General features: G+C 46.8%; 1 protein-coding gene and 1 pseudogene across 1 annotated transcript in view; both read right to left on the reverse strand.

Moving 5' to 3' along the window:
- nkain1 (sodium/potassium transporting ATPase interacting 1) overlaps positions 1–13,445 on the reverse strand; it is a 604,623-nt gene that overhangs the window by 224,311 nt on the left and 366,867 nt on the right. The window contains exon 2 of the mRNA XM_070898961.1: positions 7,426–7,563. Coding sequence (XP_070755062.1) covers positions 7,426–7,563 — 138 coding nt within the window. The remainder of the gene's footprint in view (positions 1–7,425; positions 7,564–13,445) is intronic.
- Positions 6,894–7,072, reverse strand: LOC139280468 (U2 spliceosomal RNA; annotated as a pseudogene).

A 13,445-nucleotide genomic window follows, 5' to 3' on the forward strand; every position in this document is an offset into this window, starting at 1 on the left:
TTTTCTGCACATTCTCTAAAGGTGCCCTTTCTCTTTGCAGCCTTTGCATGCACTGGTGGGCCCTGTGGTTTCCCCCACAGCGCCAGCACGGGCCCATCCAGTTTACCTCATGTGGCGGACTCAGGGTTACGGGACTCGGGGCAGCATTTCTGCCTTTGGAAGTATCCATGTGGCGCACTGCATTCGCCGGTTTAGAGTCCTGGGTCAGTATTCACCTGGAGTCGCTGGCCAAAACCATGTAGGCCTGGCTCACTTGAATTGCTTTCTGCAGGGTGACTGTGATGTCGGCAGAGAGCAACTTGTGCAGAAGGCCCGCGTGGCTGATTCTGATGACAAATATGTCCCTTGGTGCTTCATTAAGGTGGTCTCCAAAATCACACGGTGCAGCTAGTCTTCTTAAATGTGTAGCATACTTAGCAATTTCTTGGCCTTCGGGTCGCCGGTAAGTGTAGAACCGGTGCCTGGCTGTGAAGATGCCTTCTTTTGGTTTTAGTTGCTCCTGTATAAGTGTTACAAGTTCCTCATAGCTTTTGGTGGTTGTCTTCGCTGGGGCTAGCAAATCCCTGACAAGACAATGGATGGTGGGCCCATAACTACTAAGCAGGATGGCCCTGCGTTGTTTGGTCGTGTAGCCGGTGTGTCCCCATCCAAGTCGTTGGCTATAAAGAAATGTTACAGTCTTTCTACAAAAGCGTCCCAATCTTCCCCATCGGTAAATTGCTGGAAGTTGCTGAGGTTCGACATGCTGAGCGTGTAGTTCGTGACCTCGTATCCTCGTCGCCAGTAGTAGTGTATGTTGGCACCTTTGGCAATGGCTCCACGAGGCAGGGTATGATACTTGAACTGTGTAGACTGTGGTCCTTTATTTGCAGCTCCTCGAGTGAGGGCACTAAGCTGTGAGCTCCTTTTTATACTGGGTTACCTGCAGTGTGCAAGTAATCCTTAGGTTTCCAGCAGCAGCACCCTCTGGTGTACAGGTAAGGTGTGTACAGTGTAAGGGTAGATTCATTGTTATAGACATCACACAATAAATAAGCATGCATATGTAACAAATATTGCTGGGGCCTCCCACATTCTACCCTACGTAAACTAGAAGTGATCCAAAACTCGGCAGCCCGTGTCCTAACTCGCACCAATTACTCCTTTGCTCGCTGACCGACATTGGCTCCCAGTTAAGCAACGCCTCGATTTCAAAATTCTCATCCTTGTTTTCAAATCCCTCCATGACCTCGCCCCTCCCTATCTCTGTGATCTCCTCCAGCCCCAGAATCCCCCCCCCCCCCCGGAGATGACTGCGCTTCTCTAATTCTGCCCTCTTGAGCATCCCTGATTATAATCGCTCAACTATCGGTGGCCGTGCCTTCTGTTACCGAGGCCCCAAGCTCTGGAACTCCCTGCCTAAATCTCTCCGCCTCTCTTTCTTCCTTAAAACATACCTCTTTGACCAAGCTTTGGTCACCTGTGCTAATTGTTACCTATGCGGCTCAGTGTCATATCTCATAATACTCTTGTGAAGCGCCTTGGGATGTTTCACTATGTTAAATGCGCTATATAAATACAAGTTGTTGTTGTTGTGTCAATCGATGGTTAATTTGAATGTCCCATCCCTGTTCCCATGGGCTAATGCTGAGCAGAGCCGCTGAACAATACAGATGGGATAAGATGCTGTTTTGAGTCACCGTTTGTAGGCGATGAATCAAAAAAAGACTTAATAAAATAAAATCAACAGAATCTCACTCCGCAAAAATAAAATACAGTAATACTCCTGCAAAATATTACAACCTGTTCATCTCAATCCTACCAGCCATCTGGCAGCTTAGGTATTGGAGTTGGGATATTTTTATTTTATTTTCTCCTTTGTTGCTGGGTACTGTTGGGACGGCCACAGTCTCTGGCCAAGAGGCTGGTCACTGCCGGTTCTCAAGCCTCTGTTACTGCTTTCGTCCACCACTGTGTTATCAAGTTATTCACCAGCGGTTCTGACGAGGCCCGCAAGCAAGGTGTTGCTTTTCGTCTTCGCTCAAGAATGTCCCAACAGACAGTGCTGCTGAAGACTTATGCCAAAGGTTCCTCACGTACTGAGCTGTGGATTTCAAATTTGCCCCACTGAGGGGGCTTGTAAAAAGGGAACAGCAATAATCATGGGTGATGTTAACCTCCATATTAATTGGACAAATCAAATTGGTCAGGGTAGCCTTGAGGAAGAGTTCACAGAGTGCATAAGGGATGGGTTCCTTGAGCAGTATGTAACGGAACCAACCAGGGGGCAGGCTATCTTAGATCTGGTCCTGTGTAATGAGACAGGATTAAATAAACAATCTCTGAGTAAAGGATCCCCTTGGAATGAGTGATCATAGCATGATTGAATTTCAAATTCCGATGGAGGGTGAGAAAGTTGGATCTCTAACCAGTATTAAGCTTAAATAAAGGAGACTATGAAGGTATGAGGGCTGAGTTGGCTAAAGTGGACTGGGAAAATAGATTAAAGTGTAGGACGGTTGATGAACAGTGGTGTACATTTAAGGAGATATTTCACAACTTTCAAGAAAAATATATTCCAGTGAGGAGGAAAGGACGCAAGAGAAAAGATAGCCATCCGTGGCGAACTAAAGAAATAAAGGACAGTATCCAATTAAAAACAAGGGCATACAAAGTGGCCAAAACTAGTGGGAGGACAGAAGATTGGTAAGCGTTTAAAAGCCAACAAAGAATGACTAAAAAAATGATTAAGAAAGGGAAGATAGAATATGAAAGTAAACTAGCACGAAATATAAAAACCGAGAGCAAGAGTTTCTATAGGTATATAAAAAGGAAAAGAGTAGCTAGAGTAAATGTTGGTCCCTTGGAGGACGAGACCGGGGAATTGGTAATTGGGGAACATGGAGATGGAAGAAACTCTGAACAAATATTTTGTATCAGTCTTTACGGTAGAGGACACTAACAATATCCCAACAGTGGATAGTCAAGGGGCTATGGGGGGAGAGGAACTTAACACAATCACAATCACTAAGGAGGTGGTACTCAGTAAGATAATGGGACTAAAGGCGGATAAATCCCCTGGACCTGATGGCTTGCATCCTAGGGTCTTGAGAGAAGTAGTGGCAGGGATTGTGGATGCATTGGTTGTAATTTACCAAAATTCCCTGGATTTTGGGGAGGTCCCAGCAGATTGGAAAACTGCAATGTAACGCCCCTATTTAAAAAAGGAGGCAGACATAAAGCAGGAAACTATAGATCAGTTAGCCTAACATCTGTAGTTGGGAAGATGTTTGAGTCCATTATTAAAGAAGCAGTAGCAGGACATTTGGAAAAGCAAAATCCGGTCAGGCAGAGTCAGCATGGATTTATGAAGGGGAAGTCATGTTTGACAAATTTGCTAGAATTCTTTGAGGATGTAACGAACAGGGTGGATAAAGGGGAACCAGTGGATGTAGTGTATTTGGACTTCCAGAAGGCAATTGACAAAGTGCCACATAAAAAGTTACTGCACAAGATTAAAAGATCACGGCATTGGGGGTAATATATTAGCATGGATAGAGGATTGGCTAACGAACAGTAAACAGAGAGTAAGGATAAATGGTTCATTCTCGGGTTGGCAATCCGTAACAAGTGGGGTGCGGCAGGGATCAGTGCTGGGACCCCAACTATTTACAATCTATATTAACGACTTGGAGAAAGGGACTGAGTGTAACGTAGCCAAGTTTGCCGACAATACAAAGATGGGAGGAAAAGCAATGTGTGAGGAGGACACAAAAAATCTGCAAAAGGACATAGACAGGCTAAGTGAGTGGGCAAAAATTTGGCACATGGAGTATAATGTTGGAAAGTGTGAGGTCATGCACTTTGGCAGAAAAAAATCAAAGAGCAAGTTATTATTTAAATGGAGAAAGATTGCAAAGTGCTGCAGTACAGCGTGACCTGGGGGTACTTGTGCATGAAACACAAAAGGTTAGTATGCAGGTACAGCAAGTGATCAGGAAGGCCAATGGAATCTTGGCCTTTATTGCAAAGGGGATGGAGTATAAAAGCAGGGAAGTCTTGCTACAGCTATATAAGGTATTGGTGAGGCCACACCTGGAATACTGCGTGCAGTATTGTTTTCCATATTTACGAAAGGATACACTTGCTTTGGAGGCAGTTCAGAGAAGGTTCACTAGGTTGATTCCAGATTTGAGGGGGTTGACTTATGAGGAAAGGTTGAGTAGTTTGGGCCTCTACTCGTTGGAATTCAGAAAAATGAGAGATGTTCTTATTGAAACGTATAAGATTATGAGGGGGCTTGACAAGGTGGATGCAGAGACGATGTTTCCACTGATAAGAGGGACAAGAACTAGGGAGCATAATCTTAGAATAAGGGGCTGCCCATTTAAAACTGAGATGAGGAGAAATTTCTTCTCTCAGAGGGTTGTGGATCTGTGGAACTCGCAGCCTGAGAGAGCTGTGGAAGCTGGGACATTGAATAAATTTAAGATAGAAATAGACAGTTTCTTAAATGATAAGGGGATAAGGGGTTATGGGGAGCGGGCAGGGAAGTGGAGCTGAGTCCATGATCAGATCAGCCATGATCGTATTGAATGGCGGAGCAGGCTCGAGGGGCCATATGGCCTACTCCTGCTCCTATTTCTTATGTTCTTATGTTCCTACTGGAGGCCATTTACTTCCCCACAATCAGTAGGGAGGGGGTGGGGGTGTCGCAAACAACAGGAATAATATAAAAACAGAAAATGCTGGAAATACTCAGCAGGTCAGGCGGCATCTGTGGAGAGAGAAACACAGTTAACATTTCGGGTTGATGACCCTTCGTCAGAATCTTTCATCATCGACCTGAAACTTTAACTGTTTCTCTCTCCACTGATGCTGCCTGACCTGCTGAGTGTTTCCCTCATTTTCTCATTTTGGTTCAGATTTCCAGCATCCGCAGTGTTTCACCTTTGTTTTGCAGGACCAATAGTTGTAGTAAGTTGACGCTATACGATGAATCAGACCCTCTCCAATACCATTCCCTTCATTCCTTGCCTGGATAGTGAGAGAAGGCGAGGCAACAATACCAAATCCCAGCATTGTCCCACAGCCAGGTGGGCTGAATGCAGGCCCAGGGATATGTTAAGCTGCAATGTTTGCTGTGGGTCACTGGTGAAGGAGGTGCACTGGTAAGCGGTCCCTGAGCCATATTATGATTCTCTCTTCTCTTCGGCAGACCCCCGGAGTCGAGGATGACTTGCTTCCATACTAAATGAGTTCTCAGGTGACTGATGAGACCAATGCGGGACCTACAGTCTCTGTCACGGTGGTTGGAGGGACGGGTGGGTGGGGTGCTTGATTTGTCGTGCGCTCCTTCCGCTGTTTGTACTTGGCTTCCACATGCTCCCGGTGAAGAGACTCGAAGTGTTTGGCGCATTACCATCACCCTACATCACCGGACCCCCTGGGTGTGGTACAGTTCCATGGGGGAGTTAGGGAGTGCAATTGTATTTTAAAACAAGCTGCTAAAATTTTTTCAAAACAACCATATTTGTACTCCTGATGAAATAGTGGGCCAGAGATTGCAGTCGGAGGCTTCCCACGGGCAGGTGCCTCCGACCTGAAAAGTTTTTATGAATTTTCCTGGTGGTCCGGGAGGTTCGGAGACTTGTGGTCCCGAGCCTCTACGTGAAGGCCTGCGTAGAGGTCCACGTATCCCAGGGACGTAGACGCTTCGCAAGCGTCCCTGTGATCACCTGGGCCGGCCCAACCAATCAAAGTAGGGGTATTCCCATTCATACTTGTGGTGAGTTCCATATACAGAATCACCATAAGTCTAAATGGGAATACCCCTAAAAACCACACAAACACTTAAAATAAATTTGAAAAAAAAATTGCATATTTAAAATGAATCAATATGGAATTTAATTCATTTAAAATAAAAATTGAACTTTTTGAAAAATACATTTACATATTTTAAAGAGTCTAAAAATAAACGTACCTTATTTAACAGGATTTTAAATGTTTAAATAATTGAAAAAAAATTCACTCTCTGTCCTTTAAAAGTCCCACGCTGATAAAAGCAGGCCTTACGCCTACTTTTATCAGTTCTAAGAATTTCAAGGGCATTTACTGAGCAGACGTTGTGCAAATAGCCCAACTCTCCGCCCGCGGAGGCCCTTTGCCTTCGCATGCGTGCGATCTGCCAAGGGGGTTGTTGGCAGATCGCAAGTTCCGGGTTTAGGCGCATGCGCTTCGAGTGCCTAAAGCCGGAATTTGCGGGGACCCCTACTGGTGCGTGCACACCCGTAGGGGCCGCGAATTCAGGGCCATTGTATATGCATCAACAAATGGGTAGGCGTCTCCAATAAATTAGCAGACAAGCTGTTGGCCAAATGATCAACTTCAGTGCTGCTACACCAACATCATACACAATCATTTCCAGGCAAGTCAGCATTGAATGAGTTAAAAATACGTGCTGGTATTTGTAGGATTGTATTTGCCCCCAGACCGTCTGCTGCACTCGATTGGCAAAACAAAAGGGCCTGAACTCTGGGCAGAGTGCACGGAGAATAGTGAGTCAGCTTCCTGAGGTGCCTGTGTTGCTGGGGGGGGATGACCTGAACAAAATGTCAGGAGGTGTATTTTTGCAGTAGATCCAGCCCTCAGAGCTGCTGGGTTTCAATGCAAGGTGCATTAATTGTCATGCTGGCATCCTTTCTCTTTTCTTCCCCCACCCTGTTTTGTCCAATTTTCTTTTGTGCAGTAGAGCTGATTTATTGTCCCAGGCAACCATCTGATGCCTTACCCAACTGGCCAACCTACCATTTAAAAAAAAATAATGTTTTTATCCAATTTCGTTCCAGATCAACTCTAACGCCAAAGATCACTTTGCGCCAATGTGTTTGATCTTAGGCCAAAAGGCCGAGAGGCGAAGTTGCACCGTTCCTGGAAATATTGCAATACCAGGTCGGTGCATGGAGTGGACGGGGCATGCCCCTGATCCAGCTCCCTGTCCAAAAATCAATTCAATATCATGTCCCCATAGGGGATATTAAACTGATAAGAACAGATACTACACTTGATCTTAGCCAAAAGGCCGAGAAGCGCTGGCCAACCTACCATTGCAGCTCCAAGTGTTGGGGAGGCTTCTCGATTGTGGGGGGGAACCCGATTCTCCTCGCTCCCAAGTCCACATGGACAAGGACCGTTTAGGTGGTGGTGGGGGTGGTGGGGGGAGACGGGGGGGATGGTCACTGGATAGTGATTAGAAGTGTACCCCTGACCTACTAGCCCGGAGACACTTCGGGCAAGTTATGCACCGTTTTCCATCTCATTCACCAGGAACAACCTCTGGTCACAAGGTCCTGATCTGTACCACACCACTCACTGACCATTCAGGTTACATCTTTCCGTTTCTGTATCAATTCTAAATAGCAAGCACAAGTCAAATGAGGCACTTACCATAACTAAGTATTTTGGTCTGTACTGGATGGTTCCAAAGATACCCAGGATGATTGCCATTATGTATAAAAAGTTGGCCAGGATAGGGACCCACTGATAGCCCAGGAAATCAAAGATCTGTCTCTCCAAAGCAGCTACCTGAAAGAAAATGAAAACAAATTGACTTCTCAGACCGACACAGTGTACAGTACAGCACCGACATATTGCACATTACAGCACCGACATATTGCACATTACAGCACCGACATATTGCACATTACAGCACCGACAGTGTACGTTACAGCACTGACATATTGCACATTACAGCATCGACATATTGCACATTACAGCACCGACATATTGCACATTACAGCACCGACAGTGTACGTTACAGAACCGACATATTGCACATTACAGCACCGACATATTGTACATTACAGCACCGACATATTGCACATTACAGCACCGACAGTGTACGTTACAGCACCGACATATTGTACATTACAGCACCGACATATTGCACATTACAGCACCGACATATTGTACATTACAGCACCGACAGTGTACGTTACAGCACCGACATATTGCACATTACAGCACCGACAGTGCACACTACCGCACCGACATATTGTGCACCTCTGTTTGCACCCTGCTGGGGGGGGGGGGGGGGAATAATGGGTAATGGCAGCGGAAAACATTTCCGGGCGGGCGACCAGCTTCCAGCGCCTCACCGGGACATTCAGTGCCGGGTTTGCGGGGGCGCGGAGCAGTACCGCCCGGGAGAGGCGAGCCGGTATGCAACGCCCCTGGTTGCGACACTGGCTCGAAATTTGAAACTCGCCCGATTCATAGCGCCCTGCAGCGCCCCCTAGTGAGAGCGCCTGGGAAAGCGGGCGGTTCCAGCTGTAGCGGCCGCAGTGAGGGAAGGAAGGTCTACCTAAGAAAAGTGTGATTGTTTTATGTTTGCGATTCATGTGGATGTGGCGTCAGGAAAGTATTGGGAATGTTTTTGGTGGGTTTCTTTCAGATTTTTTTCCCACGGAAGCTTCCCTTAGGGTGCTCCGAGGCCGGCTGTTTACCTCGGGATTTTTGTTTGCTCAGCAGGCCTAGCACCCTAAAAGAGATGTGGAACGCCTTCCTTAGCACTCTGCTCCACACTCAGGGCCCAGCTGGTAAATTTTGTGGTGGGAGACGTAAACCATTTCCCGGAGCAAAATTTACCGCTCGGCCCGGGTTGACACCACAACAGTGGCCCGACCGAATTTCCACCCCATTGTATATTACAGTAACAATACACTATGCATTACGGCTCTGTCCTCATGTATGTTGCGCCTTCGACACACTACCTTGTTCTAGCTTCCAGACATTGCGTATGACAGCTACAACATATTCACTGCTCGCAGAATGAGAGTGGAAGAAAACCAAATGAGAAATCTCCATTTCCTTGCTACAGTAAGTATGCAGTTCTCAGGTTTCGTGCCAGTGAGATTAGACATGTCAGGGGAGAACTTTGAATTGTAGCCCAATCCGGGCACAAGATCGACAAAGCAACTGCCCCAGGTACTAATCTGTACCCACCTGAGGCCCAAACCAAATTCACACAATTGGAATTAATTGCACTGAAAGTTTCTAAGGAGAATCAACCAGGCCCGCAATCCCCCTTTGCATCCGAGTCCCTGACATTCACACAAGATGTCATCCATCACCCTCGAGGCCTCTGTCCCTGCTCACATTCTCCGTTCTTCCAACCCTGCCCTCCTGTGCACTGTGTCCTCCCCTCACTCCACCATTGGTGGCACAGGTTTCCGCTGCCTTTGCCCTAAATTGTGGAGCACACCCTTTAAACCCCTCCCACTTGTTCGCTCTCTCTCCACCTTCAAAAGCTTCCTCAAAACTTACCTCTTTAACCACACCTTCAGTCTTTCCCCTAATTCTTTACCTACCACAGCAAGCAATAAACGAGGGAAGGAAGAGATGGGGAAAGAAAACGATCACACACATCACATTAGATTTGGGCCGCGTTGGAACTTTAAGACTCAGCTCAGATCAGCTACGCTCATCCCAAGGAAAATCTATGTTCCCATGGTGCTCTAAATGGCACAAACTTATATCTCCATTTTCATTTAAACAATGGTTTGCAAATAAATAATTACTTGCAGCAAATATAAGCAAGGTATATTGCTGATTGTGTCATTGCATGGATGAAAGGTAAATTATCTCTGGTTCTTGCAAGGCACTTCACTCTCGGGTTTGAGCCTCAATACTGTACCACTCCGTCAATTTTGATACTCTCACTCAAAGTGCTGTACTATCCGACCATAAAATCTTACAGCACAGAAAGAAAGAAATAACTTGCATTTATATAGCACCTTTTACAACCTCAGGATGTCCCAAAGTGCTTTACAGCCAATTAAGTACTTATTTTTGAAGTGCAGTCACAGTTGCAATGTGGGAAGGAGGCTATTCGGGCAGTCATGCCTGTGCCAGCTCTTTGAGAGAGCTGTCCAATTTAGTACCAACTATTTTCCCCATAACACTGCAAATTAGTCCTCTTTTAGTACAAATCCAATCCTGAAAAAATAACTTGCATTTATACAGCACCTTTAGCAGAGACGTAATCAGACCAAAATGGATGCCAAGCCAAAGAAGGCGATATTAGAGGAGTGATCAAAAGATTGCTCCAGGAGGTGAGTTTTAAGGAGAGTCTTAAAGATGGAGGAGGAGGTTTACGGATGCAATTCCAGAGTTTCGGGCCTAGCGGGCTGAAGGCTTGGCCACCAATATTGGAGCGGGGGCAAACAGAGCAGAGCGAGGGAGGGGAGGATGCACAAAAGGCCAGAGCCAGCGAAACAGAGTGTGTGTATGGGGGGGGGGGGGAGTAATTGCTGAGATAGGGAGGGGCAAGATCAGGAAGGGATTTAAACACGAGAATGGGAATTTTAATTTGGAGGAGTTGGGGGACCAGGAGCCAATGTAGGTTAGCGAGGACAGGGGTGATGATCAAGTGGTACCGAGTGCAGGATAGGACACGGGCAGCAGTGTTTTGGATGAACTGAAGGGAAACGTCTTCATGCAAAACGTTAAAAAAATTATTAGCATAAAACCGATCCAAAGGAGAATCGGGTGGGGTGTATAATGGGCAGCCAATCAGCTGCCGCTCATTGAATGCCCCCGCCACCGCTCAATATTACGCCCATAATTTCTTCATAAATTAAACAAAATTGTATACAAAAACATAAGTTACTGGAAAATATACAGCAGACATATCAACATCTGTAACTAGAAATGGCAGAAAGAAAGTTAATGGGGGGGGGAAATTCGTGCTAGCCAGTAAAGTTGCCGTAACGGCCGCGGAAAATGGCCGTAACGTTACCGGGGCAAAGTTCGTCTGGGGAGCTGGAGATTCTTGGCTCAGAGCTAACCTTCCATGCAATGCCATTCTGGTGGCATAGCTAGAGGCATCCGAGACCAAGTTCCTGTCCAGGTGCGACATTGAAGCTTCCCACAGTCTCTGGAAGTGAGGCTGTGGAGCTCGCAATGAATTTTGGGCAATGAAGAGGTCTGAGAATTAAAGGGGCCATGCACACTGAGCAATACAAATTAAAATGAAGCGAAGCAGTGTACTTTTCAGCCCTTTCTGCCTTTAAAAAAAAAATCTTTAACATTAAAAAGTCCCAAATGTGAATATTCAGCTCTTAAAGTTGAATTCCCTTCCTAACCGCAACAAATGGGAAAAAAATGTTTCAGCACTAATATAAATGGCTCAGCAAGCCAGGGTCACGCACACAGCACTCAAGCTTTGGGTAGGGGGTCAACACTGCAAGACTGGCCTCTACGACAGGCCCTCTACAAGAGGCCATCCAGAAAGAACAACATGGGAGTACATCACCGACCCATCACTGCCAGCAGTGTTGCCCCCACCACCTGGCTCCAGTGCCCAAAGAAGCTTCATGGCCTCAGACCATTGGTCAAGGTCAGCGACTGCATCTTCAAAAGCCGTCTCCTACCAACTGCACCACTAGCCTTACACACTGTTCAATGCATGGCACTCAACCCCCAATCACTCACCTACCAACAATATGCACCAATCACAAGGCACATTTCCCATTCCTAGCCTCACCTCACACCCTTGGAGGAGACGGTGAAGCCCAGGGCACGGCTGAGCCCTTGGCCAGTGGTGGAACAGAAATGATAAAAGATACAAGTATCCTCACACATTATTCTCCTTCTGGCATGCACCTCTTGTTTTCCCACCCTCCCATCAACACAACTTCACCCTCATTTCACACATCCATGAAATGCAGCCTGCCCAGTCAGTGGGTGACCAAGAAGAGTGAAGAAAAACAAGAAGAAAATTTATTTGACATTCCCAGCTCTTCAGGAGCTCCCAGCAAGGCCATTTGCAGTGTCCCCCTCTGAAAGTCAGCAGCCTTCCAGCAGCCACGCTCCAGCCACTGGGATATCACTGCATGACATCATTCGGTTAGGCAAAGGCATACCCAAGACAGTCACTAAGAAAATGCATATGGGCAATGAGTTGATTTCTTGATGTCACATTGGATGGATAGACATATATAGGTGGAGTGGAAAGCTTGCTTTGTGGTGGCTTTTATTTCAGCACTGTGGCCAATAGAACAGTAATAGATGGAAGGTAAGGTGCGGGACTACCTTTGAAAGGGGAATTGGGGTTGTGGACTGCAGGTGGATGATTCCATCCCGGCCACAAAGTAGCTGCCTAGGATGCATCCTTCCATCTGATTCCTCCTCTTCTGCGCCTTCCTCTTCCTTCAGCAAGCGGATGCTGTAAATGTGAAGTGACAGCATAAAATGCTGGAAATAATCAGTTGGTCAGGCAGCATCTCGACCTGAGATGTGAACTCTGTTTTTCCCTCTATGGATGTTGCGTGACCTGCTCAAAATTCGCAGCATGTTCTGTCTTCTCAAAGGCCTTCGTTTACCAGCCGCACCCTTGCAAGCATCCAGCAGCATTTCCAACACACTTAAAAAAACTTTGCACATCTATTGCAGCAAGCCACCACTTCAATAAAAAAAAAGGTCCAAAACCTTAAATTCAAACTTATCTGAAGGATGTGTGTGTTCCTTTAAGCAGTGCAGACATCGCCACTGCCAGCCTGCTTGCACAGCATGTTAACCTGGCATGCTTCGGACCCAGTGCTGAATTCAGAGCTAGGGTCGAGGTCTGTGCTTGTGACCTAAAATCAGCATTGCACACCGATTTACGTCACAATGCCACCATTTTGGTGTGGCACTGCCAATTACCGGCAGCACAAAAATAGGGACCGAAACATCGGCTGCTGTGGGACCCGCCAGCAGCTGGTGATAGAGCGGCAGCCGCTGTTTTAGCACCAGTTAATGACGCTACGGAGTGGCGCTAAGGCCCCGAATTTCTAGCCCAATGTTGCTGGGATAACCTTTCGTCAGAGCTGGAAAGTGAAAGATAAGGTAACCCCCACAAAAACAATATGGGGTGTGGTGGGGACGGGAGGAGCGGAGAGAAAGAGAAGAGCAGGTCGGGGTGATGAACCAGGGATGGGGGTTCTCCAGCCAATGGGGGAAGTTGATGGGCTGAATATCCAGCAAACAGGTTTCTGGCAAAGTTGCAAACTTGAGAAGGCACGTGCGAAGAGGCATCAGACTGCTTGGGACTTCTCCAAATTCCAAACAGGAGTCCTTGTGAGCACCTGGACTGGTGTTCCAAATGGTCGAGTGCTGGAGCAAGATCAGGATACGTGCAGAAGGATGTCATTCCAGCTGTGGCCTCTCTAGTAGTCGTCCGGTTTGAGGCAGTGCGCGGAGGGGGAGACAGTTGAGCTTGTGTGAGTGTAGTGTGTGTAGTGTATGATCTTGAGCTGGCCCTTTTACATTTGAATATGTGTGTTGGAAGCATGATTCCACTCAGAGCCAAAATCCCGCAAAGCTTTCCCACGGACTCAGAAACCGCAGACTCAGTGGATGGCCAAGCGCCAGTCACTCAGTTGGGTGGGAGACTCGCCTGTGTTTGTAGGTTGTTCGAGTCCGAC

Source organism: Pristiophorus japonicus, chromosome 14 (genome assembly GCF_044704955.1).
Source record: "Pristiophorus japonicus isolate sPriJap1 chromosome 14, sPriJap1.hap1, whole genome shotgun sequence".
NCBI lineage: Eukaryota > Metazoa > Chordata > Chondrichthyes > Pristiophoridae > Pristiophorus > Pristiophorus japonicus.